The following is a 23,975-nucleotide window of genomic DNA, read 5'->3' as shown; positions in this document are numbered from 1 at the left end:
GCTGGGTTGTTTCAACCTAAATGTGGGTCATATATGGACAAAACCAAATGTTGGGTTAAAAATGCAATTCAAAATATTACAGTTGAATGTGAAAGTTGAAGTTGGGTTAAAATTTTTAACCCAATCTTTGGGTTTGTCCATATTTTACCCAAATTTGGGATCAAACAACCAAGCATTGTTTAGAGTGTAGGAAACAAAATGCACACATTTGCCAAACCCAAACAAAACAAAACTGTAGAGAAGCTTTACAATAAACTGCAGTGCAAAACAATCTGTTGTATAAACAATACAATATACTGTCTTTTGTAAGGGCAGACCTGACAAATATAAAATAATACAGTTTCTGTAATACCATCTCATGTTAGTGTTTTAATGACATCGTGCTGTGATTGACTATATGTCCCTGTTGGAAGAGAACATTTGTTAGTGTTTTGGTAGACTTAGTGTATTGTGTTAGTGTATTAGGCTATTGTTTTTTGAAAATTAGTGTTGGAGTTTTTTTTTACAGAGTGTGATTTTTGAGCATGAAATTAACCGTTTTGCCAATTGTGTGTTGTAGGTGTGTTGTTGCGTTAAGAGTTTAGGAAATATGTTAAAAGTATTGCAAAAATTGTCATAGCGATTGTAAAAAAACTGTTGCCTTGCATAGCCTTGCATTTAATCCACACCCCAAAAACGCCCTCTCGTCGGCAGAAACAGCATTCACGGTTCAAACATTGTAAAACTTTATGTATAGTTTCACTATAATAATCCCACAATGACAAACATTTGCGCACTTCAGCGATTAGCGTGCCATAATTGTCTGCTAAAGTAACAACTAAGAAATGTAATTTCATGGAAATTGCGATGTTTTATAATTATTGAACATCACCCACAATTTAGTAGGCCTATTACGTAAGTAAATTGATACAATTGGTAAATCATGTTAGATATGTATTCCATGACTCTGTGTTTGCCGTAAAGATAAAGGTAAGATAAAACACTCTTAACAATGCTGGGTTGTTTTAACCCTGAATTGGGTAAAATATGGACAAACCCAAATGTTGGGTTAAAATGTAATTTAAAATTTGGATCCCAACTTCAACTTTCACTTTCAACTGTACATTTTTTTTTTTTAATTTTTAACCCAAATTTGGGTTTGTCCATATTTGACACAAATTTGGGTTGAAATAACCCAGCATTTTTTAGAGTGAAAAGTAGACTTTAAATTGCATTTACGTTTCAATAACTGTTAATATATAGCATATAAAATCTTATCAAATTTATTTCTAGGGCGTGATTTCAATCCTTTAGATACCAAATATGACCACAAGCCTTTAATGAAGCTAAATATTTTCATGTTTTGATCCCATATACTTATTATATAAGTATATGGGGTCTAAACAAATATATATATATATATATATATATATATATATATAAATAAGTGAAAGACGCTGCTGTAACAGCTAAAAAACCCTAGAAGAAGAAGAAAATAAGTCATTGCAGTTCCTCTTCCGGCCTGCAGGGGCGGCGGTGCGTCACTCTCATGAGCGAACACTGACTGCAGATGAAATGCATCGGTTTGTTGAAGTAGGTCAAAGTTTTGATTCTTTTAATGATGTTTTGAGGGTTTTATTAATGTTGTACGGTAGCTTTCTGTGTTCATCAGGGTGACGGTGCATGTGTGAATGCACTTAAAACACACTCAGTGCCTTCAATCATCCATCCTCTGACAGCTGTCAATCATCTGTGTGACAACTCGTCACAAACCACCAAACTCAATGCTGGGATGCCTTGAATGCATTGAACAAATGAAGTGCTTTTTATATAAATAATTCTCATTTAATCATAGTTTGATTATGTGTCTGATTAAATGTGAATGTGGAGCTAGAAACGACACTAATCTGAGATGAACTGCTGGAGGATTTTCTACCCGCACACGTTGTCATTTGCATGTGAAAACTGATGCTGCTTTGCCATTTTTATAATGGTTGTTTTTTAACTTCACCAAAGTCTGCTGCTGAAGGACGGATCCTGTAGCTTGTATTTATTGATCTTCACTACTGTACGTTCAGAAACACTACTGATCTCACCCTTATCAGTCCAAACACTGAGGTTTGCTCCTCATTTCAGAGGTACGATCTCTAGATGTGTGTTTGTTCTGCAGTTTTCCACTGTTTTTTGTTGCTCTGAATGTTCAGTCAGAGATGATGTTGTGTTTGTGTTTTATCACAGTGTTTTCATTGTTCGGTCATGCTGTTGGTGTTGGACTGATGGGGTCGGTACATAAATAAATCACTTTAATCTCACTGTCACTGTTCTCTTTGCACTACAATAAACGAGATCATTGGTACAAAAATGATCAGTTTTTGTTTGAGTTCATTTTGCATCAGTTAAAGAGGTGTGTGTATTTAAAGTCCCTCAGACTTTTATATGGACATATTTTGAAGTCATGATCATTCCATAGTCACTCCGCCTGTTTAGTTAAATTAAATGCTTTTTAAGTACAATTAGTGGCCGTTCACAAAGGCCGTTTTTCCTTCCGAACTGCGCTACTTTTCAATTGTTTTTCAAATGTAAAAACAGGTGTGTTTTAACCAATGTCTTTCTCTCTAATACAGACACGTGACCAACAATGGCGACGCTGAACTCTTTGTGATCGTCATTTATATCGTCAAATCCCAGAAATATTTTATATAGACATACACAGACATCAAGAATTAACATACTAATCTCAGCAATGGTGACAATCAGATCACCTCTGAACATAAGCTCATTATTTATTCATGCAGCAATGCATGATGGGAGCCATGAATATGTTTTGATTGGTGGCACCCAGAATGCACTGCCACATGCTTTATAATTGTCACCATTGTTGAGATTTACAGGCTAATTATTGATGTCTGTCTTAAAATTGTAGAGAAGTAAAAAATTGTATAAGAAAAGCTTTTAAGAAATTATTTTGAATACATTGTAAATGTTAAAAATATTATGCTGTACAAGGTGACTGCTGCTCTTTGTGATCGATTTTTCTTTTGCTCTTCCACAGGCGCAACTACAGGTGTGCGTGATCATAAAATGGCGTCGATGAACAGGTAGAATGTATTCCTCTATTTAGTCGGCTTCTTATTCAGAATGCATCAAATTAATCAAACCTCCTTTTTCAAAGATTTTCAATCTAAGATTTATAAAATGGATCACAACAATCAGATTGCATCTGCTTTTCTCAATCAAGCTCGTCTCTTCTGTCATTGAGCATGCTCGTCGACATCCATGGCGCAAATGACAAAGAGCTCTCATTGGTTGCTCACCGAGCTTTTATCTAGAATGATTTTGCATATTTATTCATGTATTTATTTTTATATCACTCATCACATTTTTTTAATCAGTTATATTAGATTTGACAGTGATGTACACATGTGTATATAGGATACAGTTTTCAGCTTAGACTTCCACCATGTAATGATTTTCAACTCTCAAAATATTATTTTGCCATGTGCAATGAATCAAGCAGATCTAATTAATGCCTATTGTTCTAAAAGTAATTATCAGTGATGCATGGAGGAGATCCAGTCAGATGATGAAATCAAATGTTATTTATTATAACAATCAAACAGACAATCAAATAATATGAATAATGAAAGTAATGTATCCATAATCAGGATCAAAAGATAGAATTAACAATTAAAATCACTTCTAATCTAAGTAAGTTATGTATAATTAACACACTCAGTCTTGAGTATAATATTCTTGCCTAAAGATAAGTCAAGTTGTTGCATAACATTGGTTTACCACTTTATTCTGAGACATTCAAGCATTCGTCGTCGGGAACTGAAAGACTTTTTCCCTCATCTTCTTCCCCAAGTACAAAAGTTCACACTTGTCAATCAGCTACTTGACATAAAGATTAATAAAAGTAAAGAATTAAACAAACATGTCACATGATAATAAACATAAAAATTATAGAAATGATTTCTTAAAATGTGATTACGTTTGATTAAATGCTATTTAACATTCAACTGATTAAATGATAAAACAAGCAAATGGTAAAACATTAGTAAATAATAAAACATTTGTCAAATATTTTTATTTTATTTTCCTGTTTTATCAATTAGCAAACCAGAGAGCTTGAAAAAAGAAGGTGATAAACTGAGTAATGTTTCAAGACAGCAAGTCTAACTGTTGGTCTAAATGACTGCTCATCTCAGCGCCGTCATATTTGGGCATCACCCCTCAGGTTATTATATGAAGATGTATTTTTTTCTTTGAGTTCTTGGATGTCTTCAAAATCCAGGGGATCTCTGAGCCGTGCTTCCACAAGCATCAGGCCAAGCTCCTTATCGCCACCATGAACTGGCAGAGGAATATTGAACTGGATAAAACTGCCATTGCTGATGATGTGGCTCTGACTCTTGGTGAAGGAAAGGTTGCTCCAACACTTCCTGACTCTTCCTGACCCTCTCTATCCCTATGCATAAGGAATCATGGATCTTCTTCCAGTCCTCCAGCTCAGATCTCAACAGAGCTGCTCGTGAGCGGATGAGCTGAGAGGCCTCGCTCTTGCTCCCTTTGGCCAGACTTATGCTCTCTTTGCAAATAAACAAGACATCTAAGCCAATAAAGAGGGCATTTGCTGTGATTAATCCAACTCTGGCAGACTTTGAAAAAGCTAGCGGTGTCCCTTTTGCCACCTGCCCAATGTCGGGAAGGTCTGCAGCCAGTTTGGGAACGTTACGAGCACCTTTTGTCCCCTGGAGCCCGGCCTTGGTGGCAGCTGCAATCACCTTCTCAGTTTTGAGTACTGTAACAGCTGATGCTCCTTTTGCCAAAGATTTAATTTTTTTTCTCACTGACAGAGCACAAAGTGTCATTTTCCCAGCTGTAATGATATAAAACCATCCCTGCCCCTTTACAAGCTCTTGTTTACTGGCCTGCTCCAGACAGCTCAGAATCTTCTCCACATCCTCCATATATTGGTTGAAAATATCCTGGGTTTTTTTCCCATGCCTTAGGTTGACTCCAAGTTCAGTGGCGCCTGTGACCAAACTATTGACCCCGCTGGTTACCCCCAGACTGAGACCTGCTATAGTGAGACCCAGTGACGTTCCTGCAGTGACGGGGGCCAGAGCAAGACCAGCAATGGACAAAGCACTCCCAACTATCCCAACCGAACTGCCAGTCACAGAGGAGATACTGCCCCCATCTTCATCCTGTCCAGCTGAACTGCAGTCTCTTCCAGATCTGACAGATGCTTCTCCAGTCTGGAGCGACACTCACTGAATAAACCAATGAATTCCTCAGCCTTTGATTCCTGAAAAATGAAAGCCAGCCTTGTGTGCTGGTCCATCCTAGACAAAAATAGAAAAGATATACTGTACAGCCACCTTTCAAGATACATGAGATCATAAATATACTGTAGGTCTCACCTGATTTCGCACAACTGCTTCAAATGATCAAGCATTTTTTGCATGAAGTCCTCGCTAAAGTTCCAGCTGAACTCCATGACAGGCTGAGCCTTCTTACATCTGTAGAGAGTTTCAGCATTATCATAAAAGCAAATAGAATTTGAACTCAGATTGAACAATTCCACTTACACTGTAAAAAATAACCGTGATTTTAACGGAAAAATACTGTAAAAATGCTACAGTGCAAAACTGTCAATTGGTAAACAGAAAGTTTCCATACTATACACGGTAAATAACTGTGATATAATTTTACAGTTAAATACCGTTAAATTTACAGTTTTTGAAAGTGAAAAAGAACAAATCATTGTATAATTTACAGTGAAAAACCGTAAATTGACATTCCCGCAATTCCCTGTGTGACACTTCACATTTTATGTATTTTTGTTGAAATAACTATGGTTCCTCATAGTTTTATAGTTTTTTTCTAATCATTTATGTACATTAGGGTTATATGTTACATTTAATGTTGTTAAATTAATGTGTATTGCATTTGTTTTACCATGATGGTGCTTAATGTTTGTGTGAATGACATTGTGCAGTTTCTTTAAATAAGTATTGCTTTATAGAAGTATTCACTTGTGATGGGCTTTTATTGATCATGTGACTCATCACTGCTGTGATGATTGTTGGTCCGGTTCTTTTCCGCGAACCGGTTCTTTCGGACAGTTCGTTTTAATGAACCGGTTCAAAAAACGGTTCACCAGTTCTATTACGTCATCACGTAATGACGTCAATTCTATCATCCCGGCGGATAAAAATACTTCAAATTAAAGGTATTTTTAATCATAACTTCAGTTAAATAATAGTACACATCGTCATACTTCAAATTAAAGGCATTTTTAATCATAACTTCAGTTAAATAATAGTACACATCGTCATAATCATCTTGGATAAGTTTCTTACATTTACATTTTGAAAACTAACCCTGTTGCAGCATAGGCGATGTGCTAACGTGGATATTTTACATGTTTTAAATATATAAAATGCATAAATGGTCTTCATCATTTTATTTGTTATTAAATAAACTTACATTTCGCCGATTCGCCCTCTCATTTAAGTCCTGGGTTCAGCCGTACTACTGCGTGCTCGTGTATCAGCACAGGATCAGCCGGCCGAAAGAAAGTTCTGTTCAGAGACGGTGCTATCACGCATGCGCAGTATCTCCAGCTCATCGGTTCTCCGTATCGAACGTGTCCGAAAGAAACAGTTCCTGGTTCTGTACTAGTGATTCAAGAACTGCAACAACCAGTTCTCGACTCGAGAACCATAGCATAGGCCTGTGTGTGCTGAGCTGAAACCTGAATATACAGTCGACAAAACTAAAAAATCGATGCATGTCTGTCTCCAATATAGCCTTCTGTAGCCTATACAGTATACATCATGTTTATGTGTTAACATAACGAATTAAACATATATGTTTAATTCGTTATGTTAACATATTATAAACATTTACTAAGCAGTGCACCATTAAAACCTTTGCAAGAGTTTACATCAAAGATTTATATTGTTACTTAGAAATGAGCTGTTCCTGAAAATATTAGTACAATAATAAATGTTTAGTTTGACAGTTTTAGAATCCAATCATGGTTTCCAATCGTTAAAATAATACAGTGATACAGTAATTATGTGATAAACATGTTTCCAAAATGTTTTATTTTGTTACACTTACTGATGTTCAACTAAAGACATGGAAACGTACATTTCGTCCCTCAGAAAAAAAATGCACGCATGCTCAGCTCATCAACTCATCAGTTCTCAGTATGTCGAACGTGTCCGAAAGAAACAGTTCTCGGTTCTGTACTGGGTATCCGACCGCTGTACCTGTACGTTCGGTAGTACACGCATGCGCAGTATCAGCTGCTCGTGCTCATCACTTCTCTCAGCACCAACATATGTCTCCGTTCAGTAAACTTTTTGAGTTACTGGAATAAAATATACTTCTGGATATTGGTTTATTTCGATTCGGAGGGACTGTCAGGCATGTCTGAAAGTGAGTAACTTTAGTAACTTGTGGTTTAGCACTGACGCAAGACGCGAACTGTTTCGAACGATTCAGTCCGATTTAGTGTACTGGTTCGACCGGTTCACTAAAAAGAACCGGTTCAAAAGAACGATTCGTTCACGAATCGGCCATCACTATTACAATGGTCTAAAACAGATATCAATACATCAATAAGTTGGTAAATCAACATTTTATCAGAAAATAAATTACGGTTTATTACTGTAAATTGTAAGTTAAGTCTGTAAAACCATTAACCTTCCTACCGTATTTTTAACGGTAAAGTTCTGGCAACCACAGCTGCCTGTTTTTTACCGTAAAATTTACGGTTTATTTTTTAAAGTGTAGTTATGCCTTTAGGTTATGGTGAATAATGAAGATGTTAAATGAACCCCTGTCTTACCATAACATATATAGTACTTTTGATAATCAATATTTTGATAATCTGCGTGTATTAACATGTGTAATTAATCTAAATACTATCCTTTAAAAATGAACATTGCATGAATGTCAGCACTAACCTTTCCTCCATTCTCTCACAAATCTGTTTTGTGATTTGTATGTATTTGTGTAGTTGAAAGGACATGACGTCCAAGTCACTGAGTGAAGGAAGGAAGAAGGTTTCTGCATTTCGTTTAAAGTTGATGAGGAGAGGAGAGGTCATGCTTGCAGCCATGATGACTGATCGCACACTTTCAGGACTCTCGTCCTCAGACATGAAGCTCTGTCCAGTGAAGACAAACGGTGAGGTGACCGCGAGCATCTCCACTGCATCCAGGAAGACGTCAAGTTCCTTCAGCCCCTGAAGTGTGTTCTTCAGGACAGCACCCAGTTTCTTCTCCAGGTCCTTATAAATGGACCCAGATTTTACACTATTCTTCAGGCACTCCCACAATGCCTTGGCTTTCTTATTATTATTTAAGCGCTTTTGAACGTCATAATTTTGACTGGCTTTGTCTGCTCGGTCCTTGATGTCTCGCATCATCTTCAGCTCTTTCTCTCTCTCAAGGGTCCATTCGTCTTGTTTGTCATAGAAGTGCCTCACTGTCTGAATGTATTTGAGTGTGTCCACTACATACTTCGACTGGAGCTCCTGTAATTGTTTCCTGCGTTATAAAATCAAAAAAGAGCAATTTACGTACTCTGTAAAAAAAAATAAAAAAAATAAATAAAATAAAAAAATTATGGCAGCAGGGGTGCCAGAAAATGTCTGTTTAAAAACAGAAAAATACTGTCATGAAAAAAACATAGATACACTGTCAAAAAAAACCCACAGTTATTTCTTATCCTTAAATCCTGCACTTGTGGGCGGGACTAAGCAACGGAAAAGTAATGGTGGATAATTTGAATCTGCATCATCCCAAACACCACACACACACAGTGATGATTGGTCATTATTGAAGACACCTGATGTTAACAAGCAGAATCACTGAAGGAGAAAATCGTAATTTTTAAGTCACCATTATGGAGATCAGTGTTTGCTTTAGTTTGGCTCTCGACCCCAAAGTTTTTAACTTTACAATATGATTGCTTGCTGTGGAAAACAGACAGATGAACAAAGCATTAGTAAGGAATAATTGATGCCAGGCCATTGAATTATTAGAAAAATAATGCACACAAAGTAGAGTGACAGTTACACCTCGGGTGAGCATTATTTTTTCTAATAATTCAATGGCCTGAAGTTATTATTCCACTTATACTACAGTTACCACACCTAAAAACGATCCTTTAGCTCAAATAGTAGAGCGTTGGCGCTTGCAACGCCAAGGTCATGGGTTCGATTCCCAGGGAAAGCAAGAACTGATGAGAATGTAAATGTGTAGCAATGCAATGTAAGTCACTTTGGATAAAAGCATCTGCCAAATGCATAAATGTAAATGTAAAACATTGTTCAGATGATGCATATAAGACGTTTGTCAAGTTTTTGTCATTAAAACGCTCTAATTACTTGCGCATCTAATCCCCTAATGAATAATCATGGGGACACACACTTACGATTCGCTGAAATATTCGAAGACCGACTGTTTCCATCGACTGTAGCAGGTCTTGGACTGTGAGCACAAACTGAACGTGCTGAACACGAGTTTGGGCATGATTAGTCATAAGTCTCAAATTACATTCATAACTGGCCTTAGTAGGCCTAAGCCTGTCCCGGCTTTATGCAGTTATTAGAGAGAGGAAGAGAGATGTTGAAATAATGAGACAGAAAAGCATGTGCATCAATAATATTATTTATTTTCCTAATTAAATTCGTTTTAATTAATTCGTTCATTCTTGTTTTCTATAATTGACAGTAGATAACCCAATAAGTGAAACACACAAAGCCCTTTTAACAAGTAGGCCTTTCAATAATTATTTATTTGTTATATCATCTGGAATAACTGCGAAAACCTGTCAGCAGTATTCATTTATTTATAGCCTATTCAAGTTAATTTTCTATTTAGCCTATTATAGAAATACTACATACTTTATTTATTAAAATTAAACTGTATGTATATGCATGGGGCTGCATGTTTTTTCTTGTTATGAATTGTATCCTATTTTCCTTTATTACTGTTAACTACGCGCAGTGATGTGGAACTGTAATGCGGTCAAACCTGTCTGAAACTACTTTAGCCGTGCGTTTCCCTGAAAATGATTGCACACCTTTGCACACCAATGGTGTTGGTTGTTTTGACAAAACCATTATTTGAATGGAACAACTGAACTAATTTAGTCTCTATCTTAGAAATGTATTGATAAATATGACATGATAGTGCTCTTGATATAATTTTTTAATTAAATCCAAAGTATTTCCTAAATGTTTTTCTGATAAAATAAAGCTTTCTTTTAGGCACACTCAGACATCTATAATCAGTGTATCTCAACAATGTATCTTAAGTTATGAATATATCAAACACAACCACCACCATCAGATCACCTTTCTCAATGTTCATTATATCTCTATTATATCAGCCAAACAAAAAAATGATAATTTATAGTTTAAGCAAACACTGATCATCATAATGGTGGCTTAAAATGTAATTTTCGCCTTCAGATTCTGCTCGTTAACATCAAGTGTCTTCAATTATGGCCAATCATCACTAAATTAATCACTTATGAGCTCGTTAACTTTAACACTGCTTCAGACACTGTTTGAAAACAGTCAATGTTTGATTCACATTTATGTTGAATTGATATTGAAGCTTGATAAGCCTTCCTCTAAAGGTTGGCATTCAATCATTAGAGTAATTATTCCCCTGGAACTTTTGACATATGTTATCCACTCCAGGACTGACACTTGGAAGAAAGCATCAATGCCTCCATCATGTGGTATGGTAGAGACTAATTTTATTTTTGTTGCTGTCATCTTATGTATATTTCTGTTTGAATATCCCCTTACACTCTCAGAAAAAAAGGTACAGAAGTTGTCACTGGGGCTGTACCTTTTCAAAAGGTATACACTTTTGTCCATTTCATGAGCTAATAAGTACATATGTAATTTGATAAGTAATATGTACATTTTGGGTACTAATATGTACATTTTAAGTGTTAATATGTATATTTTAGGTGCTAATATGTACATTTCAGGATATGTCAATTTCATGAGCTGATATGTCCATTTTAGGTGGTAATATGTTAAGTACTAATATGTACATTTTAAGTGTTAATATGTACATTTTACGTGCTAATATGTCAATTTCATGAGCTAATGTCCTGTTTAGGTGGTAGTATGTCTATTTTAGGTGCTAATATATACATTTTAGGTGGTAATATGTCAATTTTATGAGCTAAAATTTCCTTTTTTAGGTGGTATCTATTTTAGGTGTTAATATATCCATTTTAGGTGGTAATATGTCTATTTTAGGTGATAATATGTACCACTAAGGTACCAATATGCAGCCTTTGGGTATAAAAGTTTACCTTTTGAAAAGGTACAGCCCCAGTGACAGCTTTTGTACCTTTTTTCTGAGAGTGTAGTTGTGTGTCAGATAATCTGTGTTTGCTATTGTAATACAGTTCAGTTAGGGGTGAAGAAGGAGACAGGATCGGCGAAACTGGAACTCGTACTGTTTTATTACTCAGAATCGTACAAACAAAAAAAAGGCGCGCACACAGCGCATTCACCGTAGCGCAGCTACAGCACAAGTCATTCACAAAAACTCTTTCCACGTTGATAACCATCCGGTTCCAGGTCAACCTCACAGCACGGGCACGAGTTCCAGTCAGTTTCTCTCTCTCTCTCCTCTCTCCCAGTCTGCGGCCTTTACGGTCTCCCCGCTCCAATCACTGCAAATAGACAGCTGTTCATCATTTGCACTTGACCCACTTACTCTCCGCGCAGCTCATTGACTCGTCTCTCACCACAGACGCCGCGAAAACCACGCCCCCCTACCACATACCCCCACCGCCCGACTCAGGCCGGGGAACCGTCCGGCCTGCAGCCTCCCCCCCCCCTCCTGGAGAGGAAGTCGGCCACCGCCATCTGCGTCCCCGGCCTGTGGACCACCTGAAACTTAAAAGGTTGTAACGCCAAATACCACCGGGTGATCCGCGCGTTGGTATCTTTCATGCGGTGGAGCCATTGGAGGGGCGCGTGGTCCGAACACAGGGTGAACTCCCGGCCCAGGAGGTAGTAGCGGAGGGTGAGGACAGCCCACCGTATGGCCAAACACTCCTTCTCAATGGTGCTGTACATCGTCTCTCTCTTCGAAAGCTTCCGACTGATGTACAGCACCGGCCGTTCCTCCCCCCCACCTCCTGGGACAGGACCGCGCCCAAACCCCTGTCCGACGCGTCCGTCTGTAGGATGAAAGGGAGAGAAAAGTCAGGAGCATGCAAAAGCGGGCCGCCGCACAGAGCAGCCTTTATCTGGGTAAAAGCCCGCTGGCACTGCTCCGTCCACTGAATCGTATCTGGAGCACCCTTTTTAGTTAGGTCAGTCAGCGGGCTAGCGAGGTCCGAATAGTTAGGTACAAACCGTCTATAATATCCCGCCAGCCCCAGGAACTGCCTAACCTCCTTTTTGGTCTTCGGACTTGGACAGGTTGCAACTGCAGCTGTCTTATCAATTTGGGGACGCACCTGTCCATGTCCCAAGTGGAACCCCAGATACTTTACTTCCACCCGCCCAATTGCACACTTCTTCGGGTTGGCCGTGAGCCCAGCTCTTCTCAGCGTTTTCAGGACAGCACGCAAATACTGCATATGACGCTGCCAATCATTACTATAGATGATGATGTCATCCAAGTAAGCAGCGGCATATGCAGCATGCGGCCGGAGAATTCTGTCCATCAAACGCTGAAAAGTCGCCGGTGCCCCGAACAACCCGAACGGAAGCGTGACAAATTGGTGTAATCCAAACGGCGTGGTAAAAGCTGTTTTTTCTTTGGACATTGGAGATAAGGGGATCTGCCAATATCCCTTTGTTAAATCCAGTGTCGAATAAAATCGAGCGGAACCAAGCCGATCAAGCAATTCGTCAATCCTCGGCATTGGATAAGCATCAAACTTAGACACCGCGTTCACCTTTCTATAATCCACACAGAACCGAACCGAGCCGTCAGGTTTCGGGACTAAAACTATCGGGCTTGCCCAGTCACTGTTGGATTCCTCTATTACCCCCAGGTCCAGCATTGTCTCTAATTCGTCTTGAACCACTTTTTTTTTGTGTTCCGGTAAACGATACGGGCGGCAACGTACTACGGCCCCCGGATCAGTCTCAACGTGGTGCTGAATGAGATTCGTTCGGCCAGGTAGGGGCGAGAACACATCCGCAAACTCTGTTTGTAAATTCTTAATGTCAGTGAGCTGCGAGGGTGAGAGGTGGTCGCCAGAGGGAGCCAGAGCGAAGGAATGGTGTTTGATATTCGCTTCTGGCCCGAGGTCCTCCTCTCCACCTACCACCGTCGCCAGCATCACTGCCTCAGCCTCAACCCATTTTTTAAGCAGGTTGAGGTGGTAAACCTGACGTCCCCCGCCCCTATCTGTTCGCACTACCTCATAGTTGAGATCCCCAACCCGCCGTGTGACCTCAAAGGGCCCTTGCCACTTTGCGAGTAATTTCGAACTGGACGTGGGAAGTAATACCAGGACCTTATCTCCCGGTGCAAATTGACGAAGTCTAGCCCCCCTATTATATTGCTGCCTCTGTCTGTCCTGGGCCTGTAACAAATTCTCCAAAGATAGCCGCCCCAAAGTGTGAAGTTTCGTTCTCAGGTCCAGGACATACTGAATTTCGTTTTTGCTAGCGGATGGTCCGTCCTCCCAAGTCTCCTTCAGTACATCCAACACCCCACGGGGTTGACGACCGAAAAGAAGCTCGAAAGGGGAAAACCCCGTGGAGGCTTGGGGGACCTCGCGTACAGCAAACAACAGGGGTTCTAGCCACTTATCCCAATTTTTGGCGTCTTCGTGAACGAACTTACGAATCATGGCTTTTAACGTCCGATTAAACCGTTCGACCAGACCATCCGTTTGTGGGTGATAGACGCTGGTGCGAATCGATTTAATGCCTAACAACTCGTAAAGTTCGCGTATTGTCTTTGACATAAACGCCGTGCCCTGATCGGTGAGGATCTCTTTCGGGACCCCCACCCGGGAGATTAAAGAAAACAGCGCGCTTGCGACACTCTTAGCTGAGATATTGCGAAGCGGAACTGCCTCCGGGTATCGTGTTGCGTAGTCCACTAAGACTAACGCAAAACGATGCCCTCGTGCTGACCGTTCTAATGGCCCGATGAGGTCCATGCCAATTCGCTCGAAGGGGACCTGCATCAGTGGAAGGGGGCACAAGGGTGCTTTTGGAGTGGCCGGTGGATTAACCAACTGACATTCGCGACAAGACGCGCACCACCTGCGCACGTTCTCGTGAATGCCCGGCCAAAAGAATCGGGCCATGAGACGGTTTAGTGTCGCCGTTTGCCCTAAATGACCGGCCATCGGATTACAGTGAGCCGCCTGGAAAAGCATTTCCCGACGGCTCTTTGGTACCAATAACTGGGTTGTATCCTCATTTGTCTGGGCGTCTCGGGCCACCCGATACAACCTATCTTTAATTATGCAAAAATAGGGGTAAGAGAGCGGTTGGTGCGGGTGGAGCCGCCGTCCGTCGATGGACTGGACCTTATCAAACGCATGTTTGAGCGTCTCATCCTGGGACTGCTCCAAGGGAAAATCATCGCGCTCAGAGAGAATATTTCCCTCTGACGCGCTCTGTTCCCCCGCCGCAGTGCCCAGAGGTCCCGGTACAGTGTCTCCCACCTGCACCAACGCTGTCTTCCCCCGCTGTTTTTTTCCCCGAGCGGCACCCGCACATAAAAATTTCAACAAATTCGTAAAGCCCGGCCAATCCGTACCCAAAATTAGCGGATGCCGGAGGTGCGGGTTAACTGCCACCTCCACACTATGCTTTTGACCCCGGAATAAAATTTTTACCGGCATTAAGGGATAACTCACCACGACCCCGTGCACACACCGTACCTTAACCATGCGGCTGTTATCCAATGCCCCAGATCGAATCAGGCTTTGATGAATCGAGGTTTGGTTACATCCGGAATCCACCAAAGCCTGATAAGTACCCCCCTTGATACTCACGGGTATCTGGTACAAGCCAGCTTGATCGGGGGCGGCCCTTGGCGCGTCGGGGACCCGGACCAGCGTCCCCACCTCCATCACCGGACAGCGATCAATAAAGTGTCCCGGATCCCCACAGCGCCAACAGGCCGGCCCGGGCTTTCCCGCTGTCCCAGCGGCGGGAAGTGGGGCAAGGGATTGGTGTGGGGAGAGCGCAACGACCGGAGCCGGGGAGGGGAATCCCCCGCCCGGTGCCCCCCCTTCCGTCATCCTCCCGGCCGACGGGGAGTCCCTCTGGCCGCCGGATCTCCATCGCGGCGCGAGCCTGGGCGCCGGCCCACCCCGAGACCTGGGAGAAGGAATAGTTTTTCCAGAGGGGGACGAGAGAGAGACTGGGGAGGGGGAGAAAAAAGAGTGGGAGAGAGAGGCAGATGGGAGGGGTTCGCCGACCCCCGAGCACGCCACCATGTGATCGTCCCGGGTTTCGGCACCAGTGTAATACAGTTCAGTTAGGGGTGAAGAAGGAGACAGGATCGGCGAAACTGGAACTCGTACTGTTTTATTACTCAGAATCGTACAAACAAAAAAAAGGCGCGCACACAGCGCATTCACCGTAGCGCAGCTACAGCACAAGTCATTCACAAAAACTCTTTCCACGTTGATAACCATCCGGTTCCAGGTCAACCTCACAGCACGGGCACGAGTTCCAGTCAGTTTCTCTCTCTCTCTCCTCTCTCCCAGTCTGCGGCCTTTACGGTCTCCCCGCTCCAATCACTGCAAATAGACACAGCTGTTCATCATTTGCACTTGACCCACTTACTCTCCGCGCAGCTCATTGACTCGTCTCTCACCACAGACGCCGCGAAAACCACGCCCCCCTACCACAGCTATTATTTTGTAATTTGTTAAAGTTAAAAAAAATAAAAAAGACTTCAGAAACGGGTTATAATAGAATGGCCATGATGGTCATTTGGACCATATTGAATTTTATATCTGCATTAACTTTGTTGAAAAAACAAATCCTGCTGGTACCTCACTTTTCCTACAAGTGTCTGTATTTTCATTTAAAATGTTTTTCATATAAACAACGCAAAAAATTAGAGAGAGAGACCTTTGACTACAGAAACTTTTTAGTTGAGTTTAGTTAGAGTTATGCTGAATGGATATGAAAATATAGCCTATATCTGTTGTGAATGTAATGATATTATTATTTATAAATGTATTATTAAACCAGTTTTGTGTTGTTTTGTTTTTAAAAGATATCCTAATACAATAAATGCATTAATCTCTCAATTGGGTTTTTATCATTAAAGATATAGAGATTGGATAGCGATCAAAACCCTAATGCTTAAAATAATTAATTGATTTTAGTAAGACAAACTCAAATTAAACTAATTAGTTCAGTCAAATGAACTTTTATGAGTATTTATCACTTTCTTTTTCTTTCAAGTTCATGGATATATTTTAAGTAAACTGAACTGTTTCATTGTTTTGAGTTTTATGAAATTGTTTCTTTTAATTTTAGATCAGTGTTTAGACAAGTTAAGCTAACTCATTTCATTTGAAGAAACCGATTGCCTCAATTCAATTAAGTTTGTAAAAAATAGTTGTGAGTACGCTGAAATTATTTTATTTTATAGCACCAGTTGTTCCTCTCTGGGTAGGATCCATTTGCAGCATTTCTTTTATTACATAAACTCAAACGTTAACTCAGACTCAGGAAACAAGGCTCGGGAACAGAACTACCAGCAAACAAACATTAAGGAGTGAACAAAGAATAAACTAAACACACAGACTTAACAAGATAGAGGTAAGCAAGATAAACAACAAGAGAGCATGGCTAATAGGAAAACCCTGGGAAAACGAATAAACATAACAGGGAACCGCTAAACATGAAACAAGACAGAACCTGCATCCCAATTCCCCTACTTATGCTACAACGCCCTTAAAGTATGTACTCTTTTTGTGAAGAAAAAGAACACTTTTCATTGTGTAGCAAAAGAATAGGCCAACTTTAGGACATAGAGGGTCCCAAATTTAAACACATTTGATATGGCACAAAAGCCAAAAGAAAATTTGAGCATGTGGTTGTGTTTTGATGATGATTTATGAAATAATGAATTATCATTTGGTGTCTTGATTCTCTGATCTTTTCTAGAGAATAATCTCTGTTTAAACAGATGACATATATAACTTTTAATATTCATTATATAAGAACTGTGATTCGGCTGTAATGCTCATTGTTGTTACAATCAGATTTTAAAAACCTCTGTCATCAAGCTGACTCACATAGACACCAAGAATCAGTATGTGGATCTCAACAATGTTGACCATTAAAAAACTATTCATGCTGCAATGCATGGATAAGTTTTGTATTATGGTAATACTCAATATGCATTGCGGTATTGCTCGTTTTTATCACCATTGTTGAGATTCATATGCTGATTCTTGATATCTGTGTTGGTCGTAGTAATGAGTAACATTTTTCTGAAAAATATTTCATACTATCATTGCTTGTCCTTATGCTGTATATTCTCATTTTCAAACAAAACTAATAATATGTTACCATTTTAGTCCAAAATTTGACTCTGAATGAGAAAAGTGATTTAAGTCTTTAAGTGATGGTTGTCATCATCAAACCTTGACCATCTTCACCAATCATACTCTTTCTTAAATTTTGTACGTTAATAAATGTTTCATAAACACAATTACAGCAGCCAAAGAAAACCTTGTATTAATGTTAAACTAAAGCAGATGCTGATCTCCATCATGGTGACCTTAAACCTTGTATTTCTTGTGTTCCTCTGTCCTTTAGTGATTCTGCTTGTTAACAGCAGGTGTTCATCACTAATGCTCAATCATCAATTAATTGATCACGTAACTATACAATCAATTATCATTCTGGGATCTAGAAATGTTCTAACTCATTCAGTTTGAGTTCTGTTTTAGTCATTTCAGCCACTTCAAGTTTCGGTATTATTTGAGTGCAGTTAACTCAATTTAATTGAGTAAATATTAATTTTATGTTTTACAGTGTTGAATGCAGTGAACTCAATTTAATTTAGCATATATAACTGTTAGGTTTTACAGTGTGGCAGTTCTAGTGGTTATGGAATTCTGGCACTTCTTTTGTTAAAACTAACACTTCCTATTCCATCAAAAAAAAAAAAAAAAAAAAAACCCTGCTACCGGTCGTGTACTGTGTTATTAACGGGACTCTACACAGCAGGTTTGCTTTTTGATGCCCTATTGTTTGTTTGATTGCTTGCTCTACTCATTTGGAAGTCAGTTTGGATAAAAGTGTCTGCTCAATTATTTAATGTAATAAAGTTCTTAATTCACATTAGAAATTCAATTTGTTGATTTTTTTTTTCTCTGTTTAATCACATTCTGACATGGCTTTTTGGACGTTACACTTTGTGTAATTACAGCCTAAAAAATATGGCAAAAAATATTTGAACTATTCTTTAAATAAAAAATAAAAAAAGGACCCACCTGGTGTCCATCGTAGCCTATTTCACGGTAGTCTGCAGATGGTAAACTGAAACTTGTCAAACTGAGTGGAGAAAGTAAGAGGGAAATCTTTTGTCTTTGCTCCAGGCAGAGGTTTAAGTTTTGTTTTTCTGTTTCTTTCATTTGCTTTGCCCCACCCCTCAGCTCAGAGGTTCAAGTTTAAACAGAATTTTGTGTTATAGGGGTGTGCCAAATACAAGGCCAAAAACAGATACTAATCAAATTTACTGTTAGAAGCATGCACTGGAACACACATGCCTCTAAACAAAACTGATTTTTTCAATTATTTGTAATAAGAAAATGGGTAATTATACCCACTTATTTTTGAAAGCAGAGATGGGAGTAAGTCACAGATGTTCAAGTCTCAAGTCCCTACCATCAAGCAGAGGTGGAAAGCCCAGGGGTCAGAAAGTAAAAGTCCTGCCATATTTTTATTCCACCCATGAACTCACATAGCAAAAACTCTGATGTTAAATTAACTTTCCTAAGAGTGCATTTGGCCCCAGACTCAAGAGTGTTAAAGTGTTAAAATTAGTGTTAAATTAACACTCAATAGGGTTAAAGTTAATGAGCTAATTAAGTGATTGATTGAGTAGTGATTGAACATTATTGAAGACACCTGATGTTAACAAGCAGAATCAACAAAGGAGAAAAATCTAATTTGCTTTTTAATTTGCTTTGCAGTATTTGCTTTAGTTGGGCTCTTGGTCCTTAAACTATTAACGTTAGATTTAGTTTGGCTGTATAAATTGTTATAACACAGGAAAAGCTGATCAGGGGGTGATGGTTATGTTTTTACATAATAATCATTTGACCTGAATCACTGAACCCATTTAGAGAGGCATGTTTACCTAGATAAATACAGCAGCCTGTGTAACGGAGGCCAGCTAGTAGTTGCTGTGTGGGTAAACCTCACTCCCCTGATCTCAATAGGCGCTCTAGCGACAGACGCTAGAGGCTGCAGTCTTTAGCCTCCTTGTTAGAGCGCCCGACTCTCATGCCGGAGACCCGGTTTCGAGGCCCGCTCGGAGCGGTTTGAGTGGGACCCGGGTGGAGGGGTTACACTTGTGATTCTGCAGTATACCATTTTCAGTATTTTCAATTTTATCTAAAAGATTTCTTAAAAGTTGTTCTGATCAAAAGACTTTTTTTTTAAACACAGACATCAAGAATCAGCCTGTGATTCTCAACAAATGAAGCATGTTGCAGTGCATTCTGGGTGCCACCAATCAAAACTCATTCATGGCTCCCATAGTGCATTGCAGTATAAATAAATTATGATCTTAATTGTCTTAGTAATTTCTTTTTCCTAATTGAATATTATTTTGTCACCATTGTTGAGATTCATACACTGAACCTCGAGGTCTGTGTGTGCCTTAAACAAAGATTTGTTCTTTTTTTATTAGACCAACTTTTAAGAAATCATTTGGATTATATTGAATACTATTGATCTTTTGCTGCAGAATCTCTTTGATGCTGTAATGACCAATATGCATTTAGGTCAGAGACTAAACTCCAAATTCGTTCAGTGATTCATGTCAAAAGATGATTATGTTAAAACATAAACAACACTATCTGATGAACGTTTCTCTTTGTTCAACTGGCAATTATAACTGAAATATACAGTAGCAGCCAAACTAATCTAACGTTAATAGTTTAAGGATCAAGAGGCCAACTAAAGCAAATACCAGTCCCCATAATGGTGACTAAAATGTGATTTTTCTTCTTTGTTGATTCTGCTTTTTAAGGTACTTGAGACTTGAACATCTGTGACTTACTCCCATCTCTGTTTGAAAACCATGTTTTTTGTAACATTTAAAAGGCCTTAATTATGTTTTGTTTACACTGTCAAAAAATGCTAAACATATACCTTTCTCATTTTAGGAGTAACCTCATAGGTTCACCTTTATACCTTCTCTACCCATAAAGGATATTATTAGTACCATAATTGTACAACAGTACCATTGTTCTAGGCTCCCAAAAGCTTCATAGGGAAAAACTAGAGACTGTGATGGGACTGGTTCCCATTCAGTCAGTCATGTTCGGCGTCGTCAGACAAGATGGTGTATTTTAGGACCTTTGGGGAATGAAGGGAATTCTGCTCTGTTGGAGGCACCACACAATTCAATTTCTGCTAACTCTGGTTTAGGTACCTAAAGTCACTGCAGAATGTAATAAGTAAAGTTGTAAATAAGGGTAATTGACAAACTGCAAAATGTTCAAAGGGCTTTAAACAATTCCAGACAATGAATAAGGGTCTTATCAAGCGAAACGATCGGCCATTTCAAAAATAAATAACAAAGTTTAAGTTTTATAAGCACAAATGCACATTTGTGAATCTCCTGTTCGAACTCTTTCAACAAAATGAACTAATCTTTTTGAGTAAATTCGTTAATTTCCTTTGTTGAATGAACCAAATGACTCGAAAAAAGATTTGTTCATTTTGATGAACGAGTTCGAACAGGAGAGTCACAAACGCGCATCACAGAACAGAGCAAGGCGACCATTTGAGCTTATAAACTGTTAATTTATTAACATTTTTAAATGTATTACATTTATTTTATTTGTTTTAATTTATTATTTATTAAATGTATTAACATAAACTGTTATTTTTTTTTAAATGAGCGATCGTTTCGCTTGATAAGAACCTTATTCATCATCTGGAATCGTTTAAAGCCCTTTGAACAGTTTGCACTGAAAGTGTCTTTTGGACCTTGAACCGTTTGGTTCCCATTGAAGTCCATTATATGGAGAAAAATCCTGGAATGTTTTCATCAAAAACCTTAATTTCTTTTCGACTGAAGAAAGAAAGACATGGGCATCTTGGATGACATGGGGGTGAGTAAATTATCAGCAAAAGTTTTTCTCTGTTTTTAGGGTGACATTTTAACATTCTGTCAAAGGGTCTACGGATGAAAAAACCTTTTTGGCTAATTCTGGCACATTTATGTTTATTAATGTGCATTGCCCCTGTAAAATAAATAAACGTAAAGCCTCTCGTCTGGGAGCTCAATTATCCTCAAATGGGTATCGATCATTTCTTTCATCCCTCGACTGAAGTGGATTCCGGTTGCACGGCTTTGATCAGTATAGGACTATCAGAAAATGCTATCTTTCTTTCGTTCACTTCTTATTTAAAGGGAAGAACCAGATGTGTTCAGGTGGAAAGTATTCAGTCAGATCCATTGGAGGTTGTTAAGGGAGTCCCACAAGGATCTGTGCTAGGGCCGCTATTATTCAGCATATATATATATATATATATATATATATATATACTGTATATATATATATATATATATATATACTGTATATATATGCTTCTGCTGATAATTTACTCACCCCTCATCACATCACTCACATGTCATCCAAGATGTCCGTGTCTTTCTTTCTTCGGTCGAAAAGAAATTAAAGTTTTTGATGAAAATATTTGCAAGATTTTCTCCATATAATGGATTTCAATGGGAACCAAACGGTTAAAGTACAGTACAGTTACAGTAAAGTACTCTGCTGCCAGTATTTTACTATTAATTTACAGGACTTTTTTTGCACACAACAAAACTCACCAGGACGTGCCTCAGGAAGACTTTTCCTGTCATAGCCTACTGTAAGATATTTCTCTTATCAATGTCCCAACAAAACAAGATACCCAAACCCATACAGCCAGTGACATCTGTGTAAGAAATTTAATATGTTCTTGAGCAAAATGATGTCCAAAAGACGTATTTTCAGCGTCTTTGTCACAAAAGTCGGATGTTGAAAAGACGTCCACTGAGGAGCCAGAATGAAAGTTTTTATGACATCTTTTTTGACGTGTTCTGCACCTCCGATATAGACTTTCATCGAACCTTCGAACAAGTTTAAAAACTAGTTCAAATGTGGGCATGTTTTCAACATCATTTATGGTCTCATTTAGACAATTTAAACTGTTTCTGGACCAAATAAACACTCTCAGGATGCATTAAATTAAAACTCATGTTTATTTCAATGTAATTTCCTTACATTGTTTAGATGAGGTTTATATGTTGATAGTTGTTTCATTTTAAATCACCATTGTGGTGATCAGTGTTTGCTTTAGTTGGCCTCTTGGTCCCAGCTCTTCTTACTTTAGCTTTTCTTACGTTTTTTTAACTGTGTGTTTGTATAACACCATGGTTGTGGCAGAGAAAGTCAAGAAAAAGTAAAATCGGCTGTCATCAGTTCCTTATTGGTTTTGACAAAATCAACACAAATTGAGCATTTAATGTTGTGTTGGGTTTTGTCTTTGTATCTGGCATTTATAACCATCAATCTTGTGGAACTGCATTATTTGGGGCATTGGCTTTAAAATAATCACTTATATGAAGGTGAATAAAAAACATGTGTACACAATTTTTGAACAAGTGTATTATGTAGTCCAGTGTTGGGAGTAACGCATTACAAAAGTAATACATTACAGTAACATATTACTTTTTGCTGTAACGCAGTAGTGTAAGGCATTACTAATCAATTTTCAGTAATATTTTACTCGTTACATGTTCAGTGAGGCTTGTATTACAGTTGTATTACAGTGTATTGTCTGCTTTTACTTCTTAAAGGCAACAGACTATGTGAAAGTTTTAAAGCAGTCTTTTAGTGCCAGTTCAGAGCGGTCGTGTCTATAACATTGTTTTTTCCTCATAAACACGAAAACTAAAATAAAATTAATATTTTAAGTTCTATGGAGACTGGAGAGACAACCCTTCCTCATTCGATTTGCGCAGTGTAATTAACAGAATTACAAAAAATCGATTTTGCCTCCTATTTTTTTGTCACGCATGAAAGTGTGTCTTTTCCCTAATATTAAAAATAAAACATAGACTGATATTTGTCTAATGTCTGGAGTCCTTTAAGGAAGTAGCCTATATACGTTTCAATACATGTATATTCTGAGAATTTTTATTTCAAGTTTTGACTGCAAATGTCATCATGTCCATAATGCTGGACTTCCCCAATTTTAAATAATTTATCCTCAACTAGTTTTGTGGTGTAGGTCTACGTATTTTATAATGTTAACTTCAAATAATACTAATAGCCTAATTTAAAGATAAGGCAGCATTGGATCTGGACGGTAAGGAGAATAACGCTGGAGTTGGAAGAGGTGTGTCGCGATTCTGTAGGTTCGTGGATCTGAGTCGTGTGGCGAATCGCGATATCGGTTTCATATTGCGTATCGTTACAGCCCAAAAGTTAAGTTCTACTTGGGTATTTTGGTGAAAGTAACTCAAAAGTAATACATGAGTAATGTAACGCATTACAATTCTGGGACAGTAATATTGTAAGGTAATGAATTACTTTTAAATAACAGTAACAAGTAATACCTAATGTATTACAGTTTGGAAGTAACTTGCACAACACTGATGTAGTCACACACAAACATCAAGAATTTGCATATGATTCCCAGCAATGGTGACAAACAAAACAAAAAAGCTTGGGAATCAAGGAGT

The 23,975-nt window shown here is 38.7% G+C and overlaps 1 protein-coding gene across 1 annotated transcript; it reads right to left on the bottom strand.

Annotated features, from left to right (window-relative positions):
• Nucleotides 1-3,363: 3,363 nt before the first annotated feature.
• Nucleotides 3,364-18,626, bottom strand: LOC120476277 (uncharacterized). The gene is given in 5 exon segments (XM_039667279.2): nt 3,364-5,179; nt 5,182-5,330; nt 5,409-5,507; nt 7,968-8,552; nt 18,496-18,626. Coding segments are annotated over 5 exon segments (1,704 nt in total). The 5' UTR covers nt 18,507-18,626; the 3' UTR covers nt 3,364-4,319.
• Nucleotides 18,627-23,975: the final 5,349 nt, after the last annotated feature.

The sequence above is a fragment of the Pimephales promelas genome, chromosome 3 (genome assembly GCF_988280905.1).
Source record: "Pimephales promelas chromosome 3, fPimPro1.hap1.1, whole genome shotgun sequence".
NCBI lineage: Eukaryota > Metazoa > Chordata > Actinopteri > Cypriniformes > Leuciscidae > Pimephales > Pimephales promelas.
Note: the sequence above shows the minus strand (reverse complement) of the source record. Positions and strands in the feature narration are given on the sequence as shown.